The 25,647-nt window shown below is 41.1% G+C and overlaps 3 protein-coding genes across 3 annotated transcripts; 2 read left to right on the top strand and 1 right to left on the bottom strand.

Annotated features, from left to right (window-relative positions):
- Positions 1-124: 124 nt before the first annotated feature.
- LOC130731294 (receptor-like protein kinase ANXUR1) lies at positions 125-3,332 on the bottom strand. Its single transcript, XM_057583533.1, has one exon. It carries the CDS (start codon positions 3,035-3,037, stop codon positions 446-448), a length of 2,592 nt encoding a protein of 863 aa, XP_057439516.1. The 5' UTR covers positions 3,038-3,332; the 3' UTR covers positions 125-445.
- A 1,403-nt stretch (positions 3,333-4,735) lies between these two features.
- Positions 4,736-11,367, top strand: LOC130727119 (uncharacterized). Its single transcript, XM_057578374.1, has 14 exons — positions 4,736-5,414; positions 5,858-5,927; positions 6,533-6,783; positions 6,875-7,045; positions 7,160-7,291; positions 7,420-7,559; positions 7,748-7,834; positions 8,597-8,722; positions 8,905-9,057; positions 9,552-9,623; positions 10,115-10,216; positions 10,470-10,640; positions 10,733-10,812; positions 11,102-11,367. The coding sequence occupies exons 1-14, from the start codon at positions 4,973-4,975 to the stop codon at positions 11,154-11,156; spliced, it is 2,052 nt and encodes a 683-aa protein (XP_057434357.1). The 5' UTR covers positions 4,736-4,972; the 3' UTR covers positions 11,157-11,367.
- Positions 11,368-11,511: 144 nt separating this feature from the next.
- LOC130731293 (uncharacterized) lies at positions 11,512-17,879 on the top strand. Its single transcript, XM_057583532.1, has 2 exons — positions 11,512-16,462; positions 16,549-17,879. The coding sequence occupies exon 1, from the start codon at positions 13,689-13,691 to the stop codon at positions 14,850-14,852; it is 1,164 nt and encodes a 387-aa protein (XP_057439515.1). The 5' UTR covers positions 11,512-13,688; the 3' UTR covers positions 14,853-16,462; positions 16,549-17,879.
- The last annotated feature ends 7,768 nt before the right edge of the window (positions 17,880-25,647 follow it).

Raw genomic sequence — 25,647 nt, 5'->3', positions numbered from 1 at the left:
GTATCAAATGCAATTTTTGCCTTCAAAATTAGAGGGAAAAAAAGAGAGGACTTCCTACAGTTCTGCTAAACAATACTTTCTAGTTTATAGGCAGCACTTTTGGTATTAGAGACACTTCGATCGATAAGCAACAAGTAATCCCCCATGCTTTCTAAACAACTGTAGAGTGTAGATACATGACATGAATTGAATGGTATTCAGATTTTGCAGAAACAAAACTGACATAGTATAAATAATATTCATATATGTAGCAAAACATGACAGCCATGAGGGAAGTATAATAGAATTAGAAACCAGACAAATAAAGGAGCAATTGAAGCATTATACAATAACCGGTTTTATTTGCTTGCATTCCATGGCTTCCTTAACCCTTGCATTCCACGGCTTCCTTAAACGCACAAAGCTGTTTCCCCTATGGCAAAACCATCATCCAGAGCATTTCTCTTCATCGCCCTTTTGGGTTGATCAGTTCTGCAAAGATGGCAGTGGGACTCTCATTGGAATCCTGGCTAAGCTCATACTCACTTCCAAGGCTCAGGTTTTTGTAATGGTTTGCTATGTCGTTGTTTCCCAAGCTTATCTCTTCAAACTCGCTTTGATCAACGGGTGCCGAGTGAGTTGAGCCGTCAACGTTTTCTTGCAGGTTCAGAGCAAATTCTAGATTCCACAGCAGATCATTCATGGAGGGACGATCAGCTCCACAATCAGACAAGCACTTTTCAGCAGTGACTACAAATTTTTTCAAGCTTTCTGGATTAATCTTTCCCTTGATATGAGGGTCAATGAGATCCTCTATGGTTCCTTTTTTTATATTGAGCAGTGCCCATTCTGCAAGACTAACTTGTTCTTTTGGAAGACTAGGATTCAGAGCAGGCCTTGCACAGAGGGCTTCAAACAGGACAACCCCAAATGAATAAATATCAGATTTTTCGGTCAGTTGTTGCCTTCTGAAGTACTCAGGATCCAAGTAGCCAAAACTTCCCTTCACCACAGTGCTAACATGGCCTTGATTCATATCAGGACCTGTTTTCGACAAGCCAAAATCTGAAACCTTGGCAACCCAGTTCTCATCCAAGAGAATGTTAGTTGTTTTGACATCTCTATGAATGATCGTGTACTTAGCTCCTGTGTGAAGGTAGTGAAGGCCTCTTGCAGATCCAATGCAGATCTCCAACCTTTGCTTCCATGATAGGGTAGCCACAGGCTTGTTGCCCTTATACAAATGTTCCCTGAAGGTTCCAAGAGCCATGTAATCATAAACCAGGCACATCTCATTGTCCTCCTCGCAAAATCCAATCAAGGACACCAAATGCTTGTGCCTCAGCTTGGAAAGCATCTCAATTTCAGTCTGGAATTCATTGACTCCTTGCTCTGACTGCGGGTTGGACCTTTTAATTGCCACTTTCATTCCATTGTCAATGACGCCCTTGTAAACCTTTCCAAATCCACCAACCCCAATCACATTGGACTCTTCAAAGTTCTTGGTTGCATGCTTTATCTCTTGCAAGGAGAAGAACCGGCAAAGACCTTGCGCTGCCGCGGCGAGGTTGGAACTTGCAATGCTCTTCCCGGATGTGCTGGACTTGCTGCCATTTGCGTTTGAGTTCAAATAGATAGGCAGCCAGCTCGTGTGCGTTCCATCGGATCCCGGAGCTCTCCTCTTCTGGTAGACAGCAACAAATATTACAGCCATTATTGCAAGACCAGCAGCACCTCCAGCAGCTCCACCAATAACAGCACTCCTATTATATGCTTTGTGGTTGTGGAAACCTGCATTTTGCTCCTCTTGATCCTTGAGAAGCATATCTGAAGGCTGAGGATTAGGGCCAGACAAGTTTGTGTCATTGAGCTTGAAAATCTCCACCCCATTGAGTAGAGAATCATAGAACTCTGGCTTACTATCAGGATCTGGATGTAGAGCAAGCCAGAGCATCTGATCCTCCACCCTATCTTGAACATACACCACATAGTCCTTGTATACTGGTACCCCTTTACCTCCTGACCACCCTACCACATCAGCTTGAGTCTGTGCTGTTTGGTTGTTGATAAAGATGTCGAAAACAATCTCATTGGACTTGGAATAGTAGTAATCACAGAAATGCAACCTTGCAAGGTACATGGAATTTGGGTCAACTTGGAAAATCCATGTGAGATTGTAGCCCATGTTGACAGCCTTATCAGCCCCCATTGATCTTGATGTGGAGTAGACAGCAGGAGGAGCAGTGTAGTTTGGCATTGTTTGGTAATTGATGGCAACATCGTCCGTAGCTTGATTGGTAACACCACTAGCTGAACCATACAGGTAAGGTGTGTCATCATACCACATCCTTGTAAGGCCAGAATCTTGTGTTGGAGATATGTATTGTCCACCAACGTTTAATCTGAACATGGTTTGCAAATTCAAGGTCTTGACATCCATGGTTTGATCAGAATACCCAACCAATATAGCAGCATCAAAGATTTCAGGTATTGGGATGAGTTGAATGCCATTGACAAAAGCAAAAGCCTTGTCAGAAGAAGGCTTGAAAGTGAGGGTTAAGGTTTCTGAATTCAAAGGTGCAAGGGAATACTCTCTATCAATGTAAGCTTGTGAGAGGGCCTCACAAGTGATTGAGGCGCTGAAATTGCTAAGAAGCGTGACACCATTTGCAGTCACAGAAAAAAATGAATCGGAGGCGACGAAATTGCCATAGATAGAGGGATAGAAATGGAGCCTGAGCCAGTAACGTTTATCAGGTTGAACAGGGAAATTGTATGTTGTCTCTGATGTGAAAACTCTTGCTGACATGTATGGCACATCAGATAAAACAGAAGGGTCTTGGTAAGAGGCTTTAGATGCGATGGAATGATCACCACCTTGTGCTAGGTACTTGTTATCAGGACCCCATTGTCTTCCATCAGGATCTTTTGCTCCTCCTTCACCCAATCCACAACCCAAGATCAATGACCCTGCTTCCTCTTTGAATGCACCATGAATGTGATTCAACAAAACACAGATGCACACAAGAGAAAGCCAGAGGCTTGCACGAGTATGCATGATTGAATGAGGAGAAAAGATTAAAGATGGTAGCTTTTCTCAGGCGTACAGGAAAAAAATATATGGGATTTTTTCCCTGTATACCCTTGAACAAGATGGTGGCAAACTTTTTTGGTTTTTCTTAATGCTCTGATGATGGGATGCTACTGGTTTATTCTATCCTAATCAACCATGGAGGCTCAAGCAAATGAAACACCTCACCTACCTTGGCTTGGTGGAACCAAACCAGGCAAGAAGAAGGAGGAGATTGAGTTGAGATGATGAACTTTCTTTTTGGTGTTTTGTTCTGAGTTCTAATTTTGGCTTTTTTTTTTCTTTTACATTCTCAAGAACAAGAGGTGGAGAGCAATATTCGTAGTTGAATGAATTGGATTGGTTACAACGTGGCTTGAATCAGAAACGGATGATGACTATATTTAGCATTCCATATATTCATTCCCCTGGAATTTGTGGACTACTACTACTAGTTTGTTCAGTCTGTCATTGCATTTGCACACACTGAAACGAGGTAGAAAAGAAAGAAAGAAATAACAAGATGCTTCTCACCATGATTCAATCAACTTCAATACTCCAATACTTTGCATACTATCTATTTATTTTTTATTTATAAATGTGTTTAATGGCTTATATTCCAGCTATATAAGATATGTATGATAGAGCAATTACAAGTGTGAGAACTTCTGGAGCGTGGCGAATGACTTCGCGTAACAATATTAATAGAGATATACATCAAGGCTTAACCATGAGTCCCAACCTCTTTAATTCAGACATGTTTACCATGTTACATATAGAATTCAAGTTGAGTGGTTAAAGTGGAGATAAGAATAAAGAGTTGATGGTGACCGTAAATTACATATCAAACTCAAATATAACTTTTTCTGAAACTTCTATAAGACTTGTTATTCATTATATAGCAAATGTTAAAGATACAACATGAGAAAAATATCGAAGTAATCAAAATGAGAATTATGTTAAGATGAAAGAGTAACCACACTATAAATGATATGATCCACAACGATCACATAAGATGAGATATTGTGGGGATGTGTATTGATGAGAAGCTCATGGAAAGTCACTCGAGTGGTACAAACATGTAGAAAGATGACCTTTGGAGGCATCAATGAGAAGAGTTGATAACATGATTCTTGGTCCTGGAAGAGAGGTAGATGGAAGTAAAAAATGACATTGGAAGATATAGTTTAAAACAACATCATTGTAATAAAATCTCACAAAATTTGGTTTTTGATCGAGCTCAATGACATTGTATGATCCATATCCTTCACTTAGTAGAAAAATATTTTTGTTTGTTATTGTACATTTATGATTCTTTAAAAGTAATTATTTGAATTTAATATTTATTTTGGATATACATATTAAGTTTTACAAAATATTTCAAAAATAGCGCATCTTAATCTTAATGTGGATATGACAATGTTAATATGCTATTGATGGAATGAAGCAAAAGATAAGACCATCTTAATTTTGGCCATGGTTTGAAGTATGAATATCCTGCTTTCCAAGGAAGACTTTACCCAAATGTAGCTGCAACTTCTAAATGAAGCAACAAGTCAAAGAACATACTACTAAATATTCATCAATCTCATCCTATAATTAACATGATAACAGTTACTAATGAACGGTTGGAACCTGAAAAACCAAACTCATCCTCCGCATTAATAGCTCCTATATATGTAGCTTCATACACCTCCTTCATTCTCCACTTTCACCTTCATTCTTTCATCTCATTTCATTTCATTTAAAACGCACTCTCTCCCTCCCTCACCTGGTGTGAGGCGGCTTCATCCTCATTAATTAGCTGCCTCCGCCATCACCACCATCACCGCCATCACGAAATCCAACACGTAAATAATAATTTCACATTATTTACATCTTCTATATTGATATATTGTGTTACACATAACTAAGTGTACGTATATGAGTGAAGAAGGGAAATCCCCTAGTGAATGTGAGTTAGAGGAGGAGTTGCAACAACAAGACTGGAAGAAAAGGGAGAGTTTTTCAAAGGAGCTATCAATGTGTAGAAGGGCAAGGGCAGGGGACATTGCTTGGGAGCGCAGGCGGCGGCAGATTCTCCGGCAAGAGCGTAAAAGGAAAAATATAAGTCAAGATAGCGATGATCTCACCGATGATGACTTGAACGAGCTGAGAGGATGCATAGAATTGGGATTTGGATTTAATGAGGAAGATGGGCAGAAATTGTGCAACACATTGCCTGCTCTTGACCTTTATTTCGCCGTCAACCGCCGACTTTCGCCGAGTCCGGCCTCTAGCCCTCATAGCCGTCGCTCTGTATCCTTTGAGAGCACTAGCAGTCCTCCTGACTCTGATAATAGTTCTTGGAAGATCTTAAGCCCAGGTCATTTCATTGATTGAAGATAACACATTTTCTTTCTTTTATTATCAATTAATGTTATATTTTTTCTAATTTGGGTTAATATGTGTAGAGTTCAGATAGGTATACATGTAGTTCTAGCGTGGCATTCATCCGACATATAATTTAACCAGAGATTTTTAAACGCCACTAATACTAGCGGTGGTTAAAAACTACTGCTAAGTCATATGTTGGGTAAATGTCAGACAGAACTATATGACCTTGCAACATTACCATATCTTAATTAAACATTAAGATAATAAGTATTTAGGCAATAAAGTTAATTATCATATAAACACTTACACTGTTATTTATAAGTTCATTTGAGAAAACTCTGCATTTCAAAATGTATGTTGTTTAAAGATAAGTACGCAATTTATAAATTTATTAATTAATGTATAGTTTGACTGAAACACTCTTATATGCAGGAGATGACCCGGCACATGTAAAGACTAAGTTAAGGCACTGGGCTCAGGCTGTTGCTTGTTCTGTAATGCAGTCTCAATGAAGTGTGGGATCGATGTTTAATCTGTACAGAGGGAGATTGATTCTAGAGGTGCATAGAGAAAGAGATGGTAGAAAAACCATGGACACACTTCAAGTTTCATTCTATTTTCTCGTTTGTGGAAGTTAAAAAAATAAATGAATTGAAAACCACAAAAAAAGAAGAAGAGAAAATTGTGCAGCTTTCCTTGAGCGAGTTCTGTTGGAGCTAAGCAAACACTGTGTACCAGTTTGTATATTGGTTAGAGAATTAAGGTCTAATCAATTATCCCATTTTCCTTTACTTTTACTTTTTCTTTTATATGTATTTTTTGCATGTGGAATAGTCTCTCCAAAGGTCTATTCATGTAAAACAATTTTGAGCCCTGCAAGGAAACATGACACATGGATGTCTTTCTTTATCATAATCATATCCAAATAATGTATTTGTGTATAAAGTCCAAATTTGAAATGTAAATGAATTGTTAAAGCATATTTTTATTATTTTCACTTGGCAAATTAACGCGTGTAGCTATTTATTGGAGGGACAAATAAAAAAAATATGGTGATGTTAAAAACTAGCGTATTTGTTTTTAATGAAAAAGCTAAAACAACTAGAGTTTAAAACATCTGTGGAGAGCAGAGGAGTATAATAAAACGAGGATTTTAAGGTTGACGACAAGTAGAAGAAGAAGAAGTAAAACCCCAGTTCAAACACAAACAGAGGAAAAGGGTTTTGCTGTTTGCAGAGAAAACCAGAAACCCCCGACGATGACTATGGCCCCCGATGCTTCCGACGCACTTGCAGTGAGGCAGAAAGTTCAACAGTTCCTCAACGCCGCTCGTACTGGAAATCTCGATCTCTTCAAGAGTCAGCACCTTCCTTCTCAACTATTTGCTTTGCTTTGATTTTCTTCTTCATCTCATCTCATCTCATCTCATCTCATGTTTTGGTTTCATAGATTTGGCGGGCCAATTGGATGAGGGCAAGGATTTAGCTAAAACAGTCGAAGCAATCAAAGACGCTAACAAGCGAGGAGCACTGCATTTTGCTGCCCGTGAAGGACAGACTGAGGTTTGCACCTACCTCCTACAGGACTTGAAACTCCCTGTTGATTCTAAAGATGACGATGGTTGGTCTCTCTCTTTTCTATACTTCCAATTGCATATTTTCACAATGCGGTCATTATCTATCAGATTAGCAGCAAGTTGGTTACTTTTCCAATTTGCTATTACTGCCTTTTCAGGTGAGACTGCTCTAGTTCATGCAGCTCGTCAGGGACACACTGCCACTGCTAAATATCTGATTGACCATGGTGCTGATCCTACTATTGCTAGCAATTTAGGGACTACCGCCTTGCACCATGCTGCTGGGATAGGTTTGTCATGTCTCATTCTATGCTGTGATGAAAGAAATTTACTTTATGTCTGATTTTATCATGTCTTCCTTATTTCTCTTGTTCTGTTCTTTTTTTCTGATTTTGTTGAGATCCGTGCTCCGTTGCAGGAGATACTGAGCTGCTCGAGCATTTACTGGCCAGAGGAATTAATCCTGATTTGGAAAGTGACGCGGGAACGCCTCTGGTTTGGGCCGCTGGTCATGCCCAACCAGCTGCTGTCAGTGTTCTATTAAAGTATGCTGCAAATGTAAGTCCTCATTCTATTTGTTTCTTTTTTATATTATGTGCTGAGGCACTCTTGAGTGCTTTGCCTCCAATTTTTGTTTCATAAGAATATTTCTTACTTCCAAGGGAATTTTGTATCTATTTAGTATTACCTTATTTAGTATAATTATGATAATACTTTCCCTTTATTTTGTCGATGTTGTTTTGCAGCCTAATGCTGAAACCGATGATGGTATTACCCCACTCCTTTCATCTGTGGCAGCTGGTTCTTTGGCATGCTTAGAGCTGTTAATTCAGGTTCCACATCTTTTTCAACTTGTCAACTCTGGCTTTCTTTGGATCCATGAAACATGATATAATTATAAATAATTGAATAAATAGTAGGGTATAGTGTAGATACTCAAAAATGGAAAATTTAGAAAAAATATCAGTAGATATGATGGGATAAAGGATGTTGATGGATAATTATATGTATACAACCCAATATAAGTATAAAACTGAAGGACTTAATATATCTATGTATGTCTATGTTATCTGTCCATAGTGGGTGTATGTATATATGCTAGTGTTACAAAAATGCACTGGGAAAGAGTGCTAGTGGCCAGTGGGTGTAATAAACACAATTAACTAAATCTAACGTTAACAAAACAGTTAACTAAATCTAGATAATTAAAATGATAAGGAAAAGTCATGTAGATAAAATGTATTCAAAGCTATGGAAAGCTGGACTGAACTTGTATGTTGTTGAAGAATGCACTTTTGGTTGAAATATGTCTCTTTTGGTTGCCGTACCCATCCTGTACTCTAGAAGTTTTGTTATGATATCTTAATCAATATGGATTTAGGTGGAAGTTATTGTCAAATATACTGGGATAGTAAGGTTTCTGATATGTATGTGGGTGCACACATCTTCTGTGGATGTGTGTTAGTTTGTGGGTATTTGTTTTGAATTTTGATAAGGTTTAAACGCTCTCGATCTATATGTTTTTCAAGTTTCAGCTCCTGCTCCATATATATATATATATATATATCTTTATATTTGATTCTTATGGTATACAGGCAGGTGCTAATATAAATATTAGTGCTGGTGGAGCAACTCCTTTGCACATTGCAGCTGATAATGGGAGTTTAGACCTTATAAGTTGCTTATTGAAAGCTGGAGCTGATCCTAATGTTTCCGATGAGGTGAGGCAAATTTTAAGTCCCAATTTCATATTATTGGCTCATAAGCTACTGTTAGCAGGAATCACTGACCAATAAAACAGTATTATTCATGTTGCTCTGTTTCTTGCTGTGCTTATGTTTGTGGTGAACAATGTGCCTCCATTAATATTTGGAATAAAATTTGCCGTCTCTTTGCATCTCAGGATGGTGTTAAGCCAATACAGGTTGCAGCTGCAAGGGGTAATCGTGGAGCTGTTGAGATATTGTTCCCCTTGACGTCCAAAATTGATAGTGTTCCTACTTGGACTATTGATGGGGTACTTGAGTATATGCAATCTGAAACTAAAAACCAGCAGGTACTAAAATCCTAATTTTTTCCTTTCTCCAACCTGAACTGAGCTAAGCCATATCATTGCTGCAAGAACATCAAATAGTATGCTTACTTTTTATTGAGGCAGTAGTATGAAACCGTGCTTAAATAATTACAGAATTCTCTTAAAATATATTTATCTTGTAGATTTGCATGTTGTCAATAAGTACATGTATTCTGCATTTATTTTGTTATAAAGAGTGTAGTCTGTCTAGATTTTTACTGTAGCTTTCTAAATAAAAATGCCATGGAACGGAAATATTTCTGCACAAGACAACCTGCAAATATACCATACTCCAAATAGACTCTATATGCTTGCTTCTTAAATTCTCAACTCTTTAACTGATTCTGGTTACAAATTTTACCAATATATTGCCTTGATCATATTCTACTCATGCTTAAATTTCTGAAAGGGACAACTAATGCTTTTTCATGCTGTATTCCTTGGTTTTTTTACTATTTTTTACGGGCAATACACAGGATGATTTGGTAAATGCTCAAGGAGCTAATCAGCCCAATAATGCTGTTTCTCAGGAGAAAAATATCCCTGAGGTATGCTTTTAATTTATTAAATATATATTAGCCTTACCTTTTCCTTAATTGGGGATGTTACTGCTGTATTGTTGCTGCACATATATTGTAGACTAATTGTTGAAGGAATATATAGGTCCATTCGAAGTATGTTAATTCAATCTGGACCATCTCATTTTTGAATTGGTACTGCTTTGGAGATTATTCATTATCTGTTGTTTTCCATTGTATTCATCTTAAGTTATAGGCTGGTGTTTTACTGAAGAGACCTTAGTGGGTCCATTCTTCTTTAGGTTTTGTTCATCCCTCTTCTGGTTGATTTACCCTCTCAAGTATGTGCACTTGCTTAAATTTTCTTGAGAGAAATTTGATCTTCTAATATATTGTGAAGTTCGTTATCCGTGATATATTGAATATCCTTGTAAAAAGAATTAAATCTGAGCTTTTAGCTAATCCTTATGTGTATAAAGTTTGTTTTTGTATCTGTTATAATTGTGCGTGAACTTTTGTAGGTGTCCCCTGAAGCCAAAAAGATAGCAGCAAAAGCAAAATCAAGCGGGGATGAGGCTTTTAAAATGAAAGAATATCAAATGGCTGTTGATTTCTATACACAAGTAAAGCCCTACATCTCATTGGACTCTTGAATTTCTTCCTGTTCTTTAATTCCGATTTGTTGAGTACTTCTCTTGCACAAGTTCATATCTGCCTCCTGTTACGTCTCTGTGATGTTTCTGTACAGTGTTTACTGGACATGTACATTTACCCAAGTGTAGTTTGACAAAAATAACTACATTTATCATCATTCTATATGATAATCAATTTATGGAATGTTCTATTTATTTCTTTTCTTTTTAAATGTGTTCACAGGCAATTGATATGAATCCTACCGATGCGACGTTGCTATCCAATAGAAGTCTTTGTTGGTTTAAGGTGGGTCAAGCCGAGCAGGCTTTAGCTGATGCAAAAGCCTGCAGAGCATTAAGACCTGATTGGCCCAAAGCTTGTTACAGGGAAGGGGCAGCTTTACATCTGTTGCAGGCATACTATCTTGAAATCCTTTTCCCTTGGCATTAAACTGCAGGATATGTGATTCTCATTTCTAATACTTTGCTTTGCTATCCTTGTTGCAGAAGTTTGATGAGGCTGCAAATGCTTTTTATGAGGGCGTAATTCTCGATCCCGAGAATCAGGAGCTTGTGACTGCATTCAGGTCTTTATACTATTTTATTTACTAATGCATGTTGGCATCTAGACACTACTACACTATGCTTAAGGATCACACAGTTTTAAGACAATGCCTTTGACATCTCTCTATGGCCTGTTTTTTGGGGAAACTTCAAATAAAGCACAGAAACACACATCATAAAAAGCATAAAATAATAAAGATGCTGCATCCTTATGCAAAAAATGTGATGACTACTAAGAAGTCATTAATATGCTGGTCAGTTGATTAAAGTCATTAGTTTGTCTTTGTCTTATTGTGTATCATCTTTTTACAGGGAAGCTGTAGAAGCTGGAAGAAAATTTCATGGCACAGCTAAGAATAATTCGTAGTTGGGGCCTTCGGTAATGCCCCCTTGCAATGAGAAGAGACTAAAAGTTACGGATTGTGCACACTATTATTCATCTAATTTTTTTTCACTTGAAAGTATGTTTTTCTGTCATGAGGTACAGTCATGTAGGTAGAGTCGACTAGTAAATTATTTCATTTAAATGTTATACTAGTTAGAAAGGTTAGTATAATGGCATCATTAATTTTCTTTTATGTCGGCATCCTTGAAATTTAGTGCAGCATATTTGACCCCCCAAATTTTTTTTAACATAGTTGCAGCATTAGTGCACTGTGAAAATGACAATGTCGGCAACTACATGTTGTCAAGTTTCCATAACCAGTGTTATTTGTGGTGATTCTTCTTTGTGCTGATTCTATATGAATGTTTCATAGGGAGTAAATTTGAGAATCCTTCGGTACTTGGATCCGTCGTAATCAGTAGCTAAATACACTACTCTATATCTGTTTCTCATCTTTTTGTTGTTTAAGGTTGCCTTAAGGTCTCTTTAATTGATATATACTACTTTAAGTTAAGAGTTAAAGTAAAAAGAGAGGATGATAAAGTTTAGGATGATTATGATAGGTGAGAATATGAGTTGATAGTTGAGAGATATAGTATGGTAATTTTGAAATAGTTATTAAATGAGGGTATGTGGTAAAAAGTGTGTGTGATTTGTAAAACAATACAAGTTTTGAAAACAAGTGGAGAAAACTAAAACAACCAAAAATGGAAATGGAGGTAGAACTTATGTTGTCTCATTTAATTGAAATGTAAGTAGAATAATTTCATATATTCTATGTTTTAGTGGATAGAGGCTCCAGTAAATTAAGGGCGTGCATGCATTGGTTCAAAAAGCACTTTCCACCACCTCCTTTCCCCTCCCTTTCCACCACCACCTTTCTCCCCGTAACTCCCCTCGCCACCACCCTTCCCTCCGCTGCTCCTTTCTCCCTCACCCCACCTCCCCTCCCACTTCCCAAATATGAAACTCATAAAACAATGGTAGATTAGGAACAAGTAGACTCCCTTCCCTCCAGATGCAGCAGAGTTGGGAGACGCATGGGAAAACCCAACCTGCATCTTGTGGCATGTTTGAGCGCGTGATTGGTCCAATGGGTCTGAGCTTGTTGGGGCCTTGGAGTGAGCCGATTTGGTTGAAGTGAGGTCGGTGGTGGGTTCATCAGAGGATCCCGGTGGCGACCACTATTTTATATTGTCCACCATAGACAACACACTTTTTTTCCTTTTTAGATTTCAATTTTAAGAATCTTCAACAGGGGTGGTGTTTACACGGATTTTTGGTAAACAAATATCCTCTTAGTTCGACTAAAGGAAGTTTAGATTCGGGGTCCTTTTGAGAAAACGCTTTGCCAAAGTGTAGTGTGTGAACGAGTGTATTCTCGACAACAATAAACAACTCAAACGAAACTGGACTTTATTGAATATGAGTCGATTACAAAACAGTCAAGCAAACTGAAATAGCATGAAAGCAAATTTCGACAAAACAAGCTACACACAAGAACTGGAAATCAACAAACTGAAATGCAGAGAAACTAAAGCGTTGGTTCTGCAACATGCTCCTCCATCATCACGTTCTGCTCTCGAAGTCTCATTGATGCGGACGTTTAGAGCTTTTGGTGAACTTTCAGAGTTTTTAGTTGGGAACCCCTTCTTCTGCTGCTGCTTCCTCTATTTATAGTGTTCTTTCTGCCCCTGTTCTTGGCGGTTTTTTCCTTGGATGCACGATGGCTTCGTGGGTTTTGAATTTTGGCGCCATACCCCACGTTTAGCCGATGGTCTTCGCGCACGTGACTCTATTGCCACGTGGATGGTTCTGAGTCGTGGGCAACCGTTGCTATTCGTGGCGTCGTGGGTGTACGCACGTGCTTGTAGTTGCTTGTTATTCGGTAACTGCCTCTTCCATTAAGATGATCGAGATTTCTTCATCTTCTGAGTGTGTCGAGTTATGGCTTTTACTAACTTGTCTTTGAGGGACATCGTGTGCTGAGTTGCTGGCTTCGCCAAACCCTTTCTGTCGAGAAACCACTTTTGCACCATGGTGTCGAGAATTGTAGTACTTGTAATTTTGGCTTAACAGTTGCCCCCCAAAAATGTTGGTTGTCGACTGCTTTAGCTCGAAGACACCAAGCATTTTTTTATCGCAGCCGTTCGATTCCAACGATTCAAATGCTTTGTGCTCTCGACCATTCGATCTTCAGGTCCAATCAGCAGCCATAACGCCTGATGACTTCTCCACTAACTGACAGTTATAGCCTTTTTAGGGCCATGATTTCACCTATGCCAAAAAGCTGAGAGGTTACATGAATTAACTAATAAAATAATCGCTTGGACCCCAAATTTTTATAAATTGCTGCTCAATGCGGCTTGGGTTCCGTTTTCCCTTCTGTTTATAAATACCCTCTTGGTATTCCTTGTTCAAGCTTTACTCTTTCCTCCAACCTTCAACTTCTTCTTCCAGATTTCATCACTTCATCTTCTTCCGTCTTCTCTGAAATACTTACTGCGTCTTTCAATGGCTTCCAATCCTGAGCAAACCATTCCGTTGGCCACTGAGCTTAAGCTGGATGAGGCCAAGCGCGTGGCGATTCCAGAGCCTCCCAACGAAGCAGAGAAGAGAGCTATCTGGAAATCCCAGGTACTCATTCCTTTCTCTGTTAATGGTACTTTACGCGTCATTTTGGGTCCTTTGAAAGTAGTGAAGCATGATAAGCCCAATAGTCTCCCCGAAGAACATGAATCATTTCACCCTAGCGTTAGGGGAGAGGAGCTCATTTTGGAATTTCAACCCTCTTACCGTATGCCATTTCTTTCTGACCCAAAACGAGCCTTTCGTTCAGCCCCTCCTAACCCTTCTGCTAACGACAAGGCCTACCTGAAATGGTTAGATAGGGTTGAGGGAGATAAGAGACAACACTGGAAGGATGTAGGGATTCTCGACTTGATTCAGCTGTCGAGATCTCCAATCTCGTATAACCCTGCTATGCTGTTGAGTGCACTTTATTTCTGGGAGAGGTCCACTAATTGCCTTCATGTTCCCTTTGGTATGATCACCCCCACCCTCTTGGATGTTGCTGCTATCACCGGATTGTGGCCCATTGGTGATGATTATCACTCTGCACCTGCTCCTGTTAAACCCATCTCGATTCCTACTGACAACATTTCTTTTAGTCGATTCATTAAGGACCATTATGTCGAGAGTGGTGAGGTGTCTGATGCTGAACATGTCGCTTTCTTGCTGTATTGGCTGTCTGCTTATGTCTTTTGCACCAAATCTTTGCGCATACCTGCCAAGCTTTTGCCTTTAGCCAATCTGCTTCACGAGGGTCGACAACTTGCTATGGCTAGGCTCGTCCTTGGCAACCTGTATCAAATGCTGAATGAAGCTGTCGAGGATATCCGGAATACTAAGACCGTCTCTCTGAATGCGGCTGGACCACTTTGGCTGTTTCAACTTTGGTTGAATGCAGTCCTCGAATCTCTTCTGCCGGTACGAGATAATCCTCTAACTGTTTCTAACACCAGGATTGATGCCCATAGGCTCGAGACCCTGACCCCTGCTTATGATGCGTCGAGTTTCGAAGCTGATTTCAGGAAGTACTTTACCATGTTTCTCGAGCTGAAGCACTACCGTTCCAGTTTCTCTCCTTACAGCAAGGCTATTCGTGGCCCTTTCTAGCTGAGGAATTCTTATCCTAATGCTTCTGATTCTGCATTGCCCAAGGAGCACCACATCACACTTTGGAGGACCCTCTTGTCTCCTAGGGTTTTAACTGTGGGCTTTGCTAGCAGTGACTACACTCTATGTGGCTACAACCCTCAATTGGTTTCTCGACAGTTTGGGCTTAGCCAAGTTCTACCCAACACTTTATTTGACAAGAGTCTAGTCCTGTACCCCGGAACTATTAAGAGGGCTTCTGTTTTCGACACGACTGTTCAGTTTTATAACAAGAGACTCCTCAACCTGAGCCCCTTCACTTACGCTCCTTCATATTATGCCACTAATGCTTTCAAAGCCTGGTGGTCTGAGTATTGGGCTCAAATTTCGAAGCCCCTCGTCGATTGTCTGCAATGCATGACAGATGCTTTTCTTTTGCAGAAGTAGGACCCGAAGAAGACCAAAGGTATGCACCTGGCAGAAATTCGATCTTTTCAAGAGTTCTTTGGTGTGGTATATTACCCAACTCTTCGCCTTCGAGATACAGTTGCGAAAGCAGCCCAAGTATTAAGGCAAAAATGGGAACTTAAAGCCAAGAAATCCAAGTTAGTGGTTCCTCCTGGTGAGGAAGGTCTATCTTTTGTTATTCGAAAAACTGGCTTTAGGTTCCCGTCTTTGCCTACGAGTAAGTTTGCATTGGCTTTTCCACCGGTCTTGCCTAAATGGGTTGACCATGTAAACATAAATGTGTTGGCCAATCAAGCTCTACCTCCTCGAAAGCGAGTGACTTGGACTAAGTACCACCTATGGAACTTTCCGTATCATGTGCCCGTCGAAATCTTCAACCACATATCGCTGAACATGCGTATTGGTCAAGGTAATACTTCGACTTGGCCTTGGTTTTCCTGTTTTACTTCTTAATTTTTCTTTTGTTTGCAGCTGAAGTCATTATTCGACCAGCTCCTCAAGTTATTTCCCCAGTGGCTCATTCCTCCAAGGACAAGCCAGTCGTGATTGAGGATGATGATGATGATGAGGATGATGAGGATGATGATGTCAGTCTTGCTGACAAGCTCAAGGTACTTTCCTCATGCTTTTACCTTTTCCTTTTCGATTCCCTTGGATTATGGGCTGACGTAGTTTTCGACAGAGTCGAAAACGGAAACCTAAGCCTGTTGCTTCGGCCAGTCAGAAGAGGGCCAAGGGGGTTGGTGTTTCCACCCCTAGTGGGGCTTCTAAGTTGGCATCTGATGCTCAAACAGAAGTCGATGACAAAGAGGGTGGTGGCGACGCCGCCATTCAGGTATGTTCTCCATTCTCGAGGGTACCTTGTGACATTTTTAACCCGTGGTTTCCTAATCTGAGTCATCTCTTGTTTGTTTTGATTCCTTTAGACTGATGTTCATGAGCACTCTACTTCCAATCCTCCATCCCGTGAGAATTCCCCAGCTCCCGTTCCTGCAAAATCCAAAACTGAAGGTGTCGAGAAACCTCCCAAGGCCGCATCCTCAGCTAAAAAGACCTCCACATCTGAGGGAAGGAGGAAGGTCAGGAGCAAATCTCGTCATAAGTCTCCTCGCCGTTCTAGAAGCTCCACCAACTCGAGCCCTTCTAAGGACTCTGCTTGCCAGGTATCTTTATATTTTCCATGTTTTGTTGACTCCTCTAATATGCGTTTTACTTTATCGAAAGGGCATTAAAGAGGTTTTTCTTGCAGGAAACTCAGGGTGCAACTTGTCCCATCCGCGAAACAGAGCCTCTTCCAGGCAAGGATGACAACCATATGCCTCCTCCAAAATCGACTGCCACTGTTTCGCCTCAAACCAAGGGTGGCTCTTCATCTCATGTGTCTAGTGAAAAGCTCGACACTTTATTTGAGGAGGACCCGCTGGCGGCTTTGGATAGCTTCCTCGATGGCACCTTGGAATGAGACTCTCCACCCCGTCAAGCTGATGCCACTGCTGAGACTGCTCAATCTAGTGGGGTAGCCAATTCTCAGCAGATCGAGGAGAGTATGGGTCGGCTGAAGGCTATTGTCTTCGCCAATGGGTTTCTCGACCAGATCCAAGCTGATCCTCAAGCGAGCCATGCTGCTAAGGAATTGCTTGTCTTCCTTCTTGGCCAAAAACTCGATTCTCAACAGGCTGCTGCTTTGGCTAACCTTCAGTCTTTTTTAGTGGATGCTTCAGCCACCTTTCATCAAGTCAAGGACGTTGGTCAAGCTGTCAGCTTTAAGGAAGCAAAAGTCTCTGCTGGTAAAGCTCAAGTTGCAGCAATGAAAGAGGACTTCAAGAAGTTCACTGCTAGGAAGGTTTTGATCGCAGATGAAATCTCTGAAGTCGACATCAAACTTGAAGAGCTGCATCGAGAGATTACCAAACTGGAGAAAAAGCGAGCTGATTTGGTCGAGGAAGGCCCTGCTGTGAAGGATCAGTTGGATGTGCTTACTAAAGACTCCAAGGCTCTGATCATCTCGACAAAAGAGGTTATCAAGGAATTGGAGATTGATCAGGCTGTGAAGAAGGGTCTCGATGCCAAGATTGCCACCTTTGCTGATTGTTTGAACTCTTTTAAAACCCTGATGTAGGAATTTTTTTTTTATTAATATGTAATGATGGCACTATTCTAACCATGGCTTTCGATGCCAATTGCGTGTAATATTTCGACAATGGTTTTGGCACCTAAGCCATATAATTTGACGTTTAATTTGCCAAGTCTTTTCAGTTTCCACTACGCATTTATTTTGACGGCTATTCATTTACTGTTGCATCGTTCAAACTTCCTTGCACCCCCTCACATAGTTGTCGCTTTGTTTCTGGGGAATGAACCAATTTATTGCAATCTTATACCACGTTTTCTTGATTCAATGCAAGTCTTTGTTCATTAAAAGCCAAAGCTATTCACGATGGTGGTGGTAATCTGCATGGCCTATAACCGTAAGATGAAGAGTTGGCAACTGATTGCCATTAATTAATGCATTCCTTGGTTGTTACCCTATAAATAGAGCGTTTTTGGTTACTTCTTTTCAGTAACTTCTCCAAACTCTCCCTTGTTTCTTTTCCAGAATTCTTTTCCTGCTTTCATAAATCCCTTCAGCCATGGCTAGCCGTCGTGTTCTCAACCAGATCCGGAACTTGGCTTTTGATCAAGACTTATTCTGGGAGTTGCACTCTTTCCTTCCTTTGGCTGAAGAGCTTACGGGGCTCATTGACCAACTTCTTTCGAGGAATATTATTGCCTCGGTAAGAATTCCTCTTCAGGAGTTCTTGAGCCTCCTGCATGAAGCTGTACCTCTATATGAAGAACACCGGGAGCTTACTGCTCGAGTGTTCTTTGCTGAACACCAGATTGACGAGAAGGTGGAGGAATTTGAAGAGTTGAAAGCTGCTCTTAGCCAGGCGGACCCCGAGGGGAGTGTGGGAGCTCTGAAAACCTTGGTGGACAAGCTTTCTTCTACTGCCCGTGAAGAGCTGGATATTCGACAGGAGAAATCGCGACTGGAATCCCAACAAGAGGATGTCTTGAGGCGCATAGAGCCTCTTAGGGCCAGATACAATAGTTGTAGGGCCAACCCTCCCTTTTAAAATTCCTTTGCCATAGTTGTAATGCTCTATTCTACTCAATAAAACATTCGCGTTTGGCAATTTATTTTCTTTTACTTCCTTATTCGATGTTTATCTCATGCAATGTTGGCTTATACGTTTTTAAATATTTGCCATTTATCGTCATTTGTCGATTACCTCCTAATTCCTTAATCGAATAAGCGTTGTTTAAAAGTACTTTCTCGACTGTAAAAGGGCCTTCCCAGTTTGGGGCCCACTTTCCATAACGTTTATCTTTTTTATCAATTGGTAAGACGACCTTCCATACGTAATCACCAAGCATAAAAGACTTAGCTCTAACCTTTTTGTTATAAGCTTTAGCAATGCGATCCTTTTGCCTGGTTAAGGTATCCAACACCAATAGTCTTTCTTCGTCGAGATTGACTAATTCGTCAAGCATCATACTCCAATAATCTTCACTTGGAATTTCCTCTTGCCTTTGAATTCTGCACGATTGTAAATATACTTCTACTGGTAATACCGCTTCTTGACCATATGCTAGTTGAAAAGGCGTTGCTCCGGTAGATTCCTTAGGTGAATTCCTGTAAGCCCAAAGCACTTGGCCTAACGTTTGATGCCAGTTTTTAGGTTTTCGACCAACATGTTTTTTAATCAAGGAGATCAACGTTTTGTTGGCCGCTTCGACTTGACCATTCGCTTGAGCATAATAGGGGGTCGAGGTTAGGAGTTTTATACCCCAAGATTCTGCGAATGATGCCACCTTTTGGCCTACAAACACTGTGCCTTGGTCTGTAGTAAGTGACTCAGGTAGCCCAAAGCGGTACACTATGTGATTCTGAATGAACTCGATCACCGTGTCCTGGGTCACCTTTTGTAGAGGAATTGCCTCTACCCACTTGGTAAAGTAATCTATAGCCACTATGATGTACTTATGCTGCCTAGAAGAACATGGGTTAATTTCGCCAATTAGGTCTAAAGCCCAACCCCTGAATGGCCAAGGCTTAATGATCGAGTGTAATTCACTTGCTGGCACATGTTGTATCCCCGCGTGTCTCTGACAATCTTGGCACCTCTTGGCATACTCCATACAATCTTTCATAATAGTAGGCCAATACATCCCTTGTCGAAATAGGATCCATTTCATCTTGATTCCTGCCTGGTGGGCACCACATAGCCCGTCGTGAACGGCCGAGATCGCTATGAACGCGTCGTCTTCACTTAAACACTTCAGTAGTGTTCCGTCGACGTTTTTCTTGAATAGCTCGTTTCCCATGATGACATAGCTCATTGCCCTGTATTTTGTCTTTCTATCTGTAGTACCCACAGGATTTTGCAAGTAATCGACAATTGGCTTTCTCCAATCATTAGGTGCCATATTGTCAATGACCAGGATGTCGAGGTTAGAGGGGTTTAGTTTTTCTTTGACCTCGATAAGCTCTTTTAACCTACATTTATCGACCATATATCCTGACGCGATTTGTGCCAATTCATTGGCTTCTTGATTGTCCACTCTGGAAACGTGACCTAGCCTAGCTTCGTCGAATTTGGCCAACAAATTGCTAGCTTTCGTGTAATACCTAGCTAGATTTTCACTAATGCACTTGTATTCCTTGGTAAGTTGCTTTATTACCAACTCAGAGTCCCCTTTTACGACGACATTCTTTGCCCCAAGTTCTATCAGGATCTCGAGGCCTGATGTTAATGCCTCGTACTCAGCCTCATTGTTTGAGCAGTTACTCTTAATCCTAAACTTGAATTTCGTGGGGATGCCCCTTGGGGATACTATGAACATCCCGATCCCAGTACCATTCTTATGGCTAGAACCGTCGAAAAATAGCTTCCAAGGTTGGATGCCCACGTAAGTTATGATTTCTTGAGGCAAAGTATGGTCTGCCAGGAAGTCAGCAATTGCTTGTCCCTTAACTGCCTTTAGTGGGGCATAAGTTAGTGAATACTCGGTTAGGGCTAAAGCCCATTTACCAATTCGACTATGCAAGATAGGTTTGGATAACATGTGCTTTATTATATCATAATGAGAAAAAACCATTACATCGATTGGCTTGATATAATATTTCAGCTTTACACAAGAGAAGTACAAGCATAAACACAATTTCTCGATCATGGTGTATCGAGTTTCTGCATCATTTAACACCCTGCTTAAGTAAAATATGGCTCTTTCTTTGCTATCTTCATCTTCTTGAGCCAACATGCTTCCGATGGTTCCATCCGTGGCAGAGATGTACAGCTTCATTGGCTTTCCTCTTATAGGTGGTGCCATTATAGGTGGGCTAGACAAGTACACTTTGAGTTCATCGAACGCTTTTTGATGCTCTGCTTCCCAGCGGAACGCATCTTCCTTTTTAAGTCGAAGAAGTGGGGAAAATGACTTGGTCTTCTCACTGAGGTTAGCAATGAATCTCCTTAGGAAGTTAATCTTTCCCAATAGTGATTGCAGTTGTTTCTTGCTGGTTGGTGGACTAGTGTCGAGAATGGCTTTAGCTTTGTTCTTGTTGATCTCGATGCCCTTTTTGTGCACCACAAAACCCAAAAAATCACCTGCAATAACACCAAAGGCACATTTAAGGGGATTCATCTTCAAGCCATATTTTCTCATCCTCTCAAAGGATTTCCTTAGATGCAACAAATGGTCATCCCTTGATGGGGATTTCACCACAATGTCATCAATATAAACCTGCATGAAGGTTTCTATAAAATCATGAAAAATGGTATTCATTACCCTTTGGTAGGTCGCGCCAGCGTTTTTCAACCCAAATGGCATGACCACCCACTCGTATGTCCCCAAGGCACCAGGACATCGAAAAGCTGTTTTCGACACGTCCTCTTCTGCTATGAAGATTTGGTTGTAGCCTGAGTAACCATCCAACAAGCTTAAGTATTCATGACCAGCAGCTGAGTCCACCATCATCTCAGCAATAGGCATGTGATACTCGTCTTTTGGAGTGGCAGCGTTAAGATCTCGGAAATCTATGCAAACTCTCATCTTTCCATTCTTCTTGATTACTGGAACCATGTTGGCTAACCAGTCCACATATCGAGCTGTTCTGATAAATTTACACCTGAGGAGTCTTTCGATTTCTTCCTTGATTTTCACCAACACATCTGGATGGAACCTCCTGGGCAATTGCTTGACTGGTTTCTTGTCTTCTTTGATGGGTAACTTCAATTCCACCACTTCTCGACTGAGGCCAGGCATTTCATCGTAATCCCAAGCGAAACAGTCTTTGAATTCCTTGAGTAATTTCACCATCCTGTCTTTTAGCTCCGGGTCAATGAGAGCACTGATGTACGTTGGCCTCTTTTCTAAGCCATCACCCAGATCCACTTCTTCTAAAGGGTCTTGCGCTTCCATTTTCTTGGAAAAATCGACCACTGGCTTCTCGAAGCCCAATGGGCCGTCATCATAGATGCAATCTAGCTTCAGATTGCAAAGGTCCTTGAATCCGCATTCCTCGGCACTCTGCTCGTTTTCTTCTATGCACGTGTCATCCTTATTTGTTGTTGCCTCCTCCTGGGGTGTCAATTCGACGGGCAGGATTGAGACACTAGCTTCATCTATAGCCATTTCTTTGGCCATCCTCTCGGCCTCCAAGGCCGTTCTTATTTTGTTTTCGGCTGCGTAAGCCGAAATTCGAGCCATGCTCGAATTAATCATCTTTATCATTGGCTTGCCACCCAACAGTGGCATCTTTCTCTTCATCACTGTGCCATCCACTCATGGCATCAGGTTTGCATGTTTCATTGAGGTTTAGGCCCCGGATGGGATCCAACGTTACTGAGTACTCTGAGTAGGGGTTGAAGTATTGGTTAGCCACTGTGTCTAAAGGAGCAATTGTGGCTAAACTCTTCTCGAAATTCTTCTTATCAACGTAGCTTGTTTCTGCTAAATAGTAGCTTTGATCTGCTTGTACATTTTCGACAACTCCATCAGCTTTCCAAATGGATATACGTTGGTGTAAGGTCGAAGGCACTGCCCCCACGCCATGAATCCATTCTCTTCCCAGCAGCAAATTGTAATTGGCCTTTGAAGGGACCACAATGAACAATGTGGAACGGGCTACTGTTCCTACGGTTATGTTCAACATGATTGCCCCTAGGGAGGAACCTGTCTTTCCTTCATAATCAGAAAGCACCATGTCATGTGAGATTAGATCCGCTTCAGTTTTACCTAACTTCCTGAGCATAAATCCGGGCATGAGGTTGATTGCAGCTCCCCCGTCGACAAGGACTTTGTTAACACCCTTTTCCTCGACTTTGGCCCAAACAAATAACGGTTTCAAATGGCTCTTCATTTGCTCGGTTGGCCTTTGGAAGATAGCTCTTTCATCTTCGACAGATCCTCTCTGCATCACATAATAACACAAAGGATTGTCATCTGGTTCGTCGTCGACATAGTAGTCTTCCTCGCTTTCAGTGAGCTCTGAGATTCTATCGAATTCTGCAGGTAGGATGGACACGATGCAGATGATGTTAAGCTCCTCTCCATCACTGTCGTCGAAATCTTCGAGCATGTCTTCATCCTCATCTTCGACAACATCCTTCCCTTTTTCCTTAGCTGGATTTGGTGGTACGATTGTTCCCTGTTTGATGGCGTGGTCCAGCTGGTTGATAATCGACGCCACACTAGGTTCATTGCGAGAGTTGTCTTCTGGCTTTATGTCCCATAGTGAACGGAACTTGCCACCTCTTTCCCTCTCAGCTTTCCTTTTCCTCAAAAAACGCCTGAACTGAGTCCTGGTCATTTGTTCAGGAGCATAGTAGTTCCCAGAGCCATAGGAGTAGCTTCGTGACACACGGGAATTGTTGATGTAAGAGGATCCCTGGCCTAAGTCGATTTTCTGTCACTTAGGGTATGGTTTTGGCCTTGGAGGCGCTGGCCCGAACCATTGGTTTCTTGGCAATCCAGCATTGGGGAGGTAAGTTTTGTCTTTATTGCTTGCTTTCTGGCCTTTATGGTCATCGAGTTCCTGGTCTCTCTCGACCCACTCCTCGTGAGGGTACTTCAGTCTCCTGGATACAGGAGCCTTCCTCTGATAATGCCTTTTCATTTCTGAATCTTGATAGGCCTTGGCTGCGGATTTGTCGAAAACAGCGCTGCATCGAGGGCACAGCATAACTTCTTTCTCGCCATTTTTGCTGCGGGATAGAAACTCGACAAGGGTTTCTCCAGCCTTGGGGTAAACCTCTTCCAAGTTCACTTCTTTCTCAACCTCTGGTTCTTCGACAGCTATGTTTTCTTCTCTTACTTCTCCCAGCGTCAAACCCAGACTCAGCTTCTCGGAAATGTCGACCATGCCAATGTAGAAAGGCTCTACATAGTTGGCCTCAGCTATCTGCAGTGGATCAGAGTCGATCTTCATTTGACCTTTGGATTTTTCATCATACTTGAGTCTTCCTGAGTCCAATGCCCCCTGCACAAGGTCCCTGAAACGAACACATTGTGAGGTCCAATGACCAAAAAAGTTGTGATATTTGCAATATTTCTTCCCTTTCCTTTGTTCAGGAGAAGGAAGTTTTTGGTCTTTAGGGACCACAAGCAAACCATCAGACACAAGTATATCATAGATTGCATCGCATTTGGCCACATCAAAAGTATAAGTTTTCACAGCAGGAATCGTGTTCTTGGGGTTTTCCTCCCCAAGTTTGTTTTCACGTGGTTTCAATGCTTTACAAACATAAGGATCCCCTGGCTGAAGTTCAGCCAGATTGACGTCATTCAAATCGACGTCCGCCGGGACTTCTCTATAGACACATGGACTCTGACCTACTGAATCCGCATCTATGTACGCTACCTTCTCCTTCTTTGGCCACTTAGTAGTTGTAACACCCCAATTTCTCAACTGAGGAGTCACATTAGTAACCTAACAAAGTCTAAGGACCAATCTGCAATCCCTAAAAACCAAGGGAATTTTTTTCTGTAAAACAACTAAACACTTCGGCTAAAAGGTTGGAAACATACCATAACTTTATTTAGATAACTTGTTTCCCGATATACAGTAATAATAGTTTACAATACCATAAGTAAGGTTCAGAATAAACATGCGCACTTTAACAGTGGCGGAAGCAAGACTTTAACAACAGAGTTCTCATAAAGTAAAAGAGACTCCAACATAATCCACAAGAAGAGAAGCAAAGCTGCTTCTCATACCTCTACTCCACCGCTTACAACTCGATCTCCAACTCGAGTAGCTATGCCTCGGCGGAAGGATCTCCATCGCCTAATAGCGTTAAGCGCCCAAACAACAAGTAGCAAATAGAAAGGGTTAACTCCATGCAATTACCATGTATAAAAGAGAAAAATCATGCTGTTCGAATTTAATTACCTGGCATGGTAAATAACTAGCAACATAACTCAACTCATATATCAACAACTTAAACATAAATCGGACTCAGATAATAATAACCTCAACAATGTAACATCAAATCAGATATCAATAAACCAATACGAAAATCCAACAACATAGGGTCAGGTGTTAGTTCCCTATAATGCAACTATATGCTGCTAACAAAATGGATCGATCAATATCGTCTCTCAAGACGGGACAATGATAGGACACACCTCCTCATCGCCACTTATAACGTCATACATGACGGGACAATCATAGGACACACCTCCTAATCGCCACTTAACGTCACACAAGACGGGACAATCATAGGACACACCTCCTGATCGCCACTTAGCATCTCGCAAGATGGGACAATGATAGGACACACCTCCTCATCGCCACTTGACTCAAGCCCTATATGCCAAGTCAGACAATAACAAAGCCCACCCAAGGACCAATCCAAAGTAACCACATGTTCCATCCACTAGGAAGCAGTAACGACAGAAACCAGTAAACGGCCGAAGCCTCTCAGAAAACATTTTCCAAATTCAGCATAATAATCATAATCATCTGCCAATCAATATAAACATCTTCATCTCAACCACAGGCAGTGCGATAAAAGCATGCAAGACTCAAAGACGCTCTAAAACCGAGTTACCCTTACCTTCGTGAGTAGAAGTTGGGCATGGAAATTGCGAACCTAGAACAAAGAAAACACAATCATAAACACAAGCTTCACTAGGAGCAACACGATCTACTAATACTAATCGAAATCGTAAAGAAAGCCTCTAAAGCTTCAGAGTTCCTATTTAGGCACAAATTGACAACGGAGACTTCGTTCGCTAAAACGAGCATAACTCGAGCTACAGAACTCAGAATGACACGAAACCGGCGCCAAAATTTCGAAAA

This window comes from Lotus japonicus, chromosome 1, assembly GCF_012489685.1.
Source record: "Lotus japonicus ecotype B-129 chromosome 1, LjGifu_v1.2".
NCBI classification, from domain to species: domain Eukaryota; kingdom Viridiplantae; phylum Streptophyta; class Magnoliopsida; order Fabales; family Fabaceae; genus Lotus; species Lotus japonicus.
This window is presented reverse-complemented; position numbering and strand designations above follow the sequence as displayed.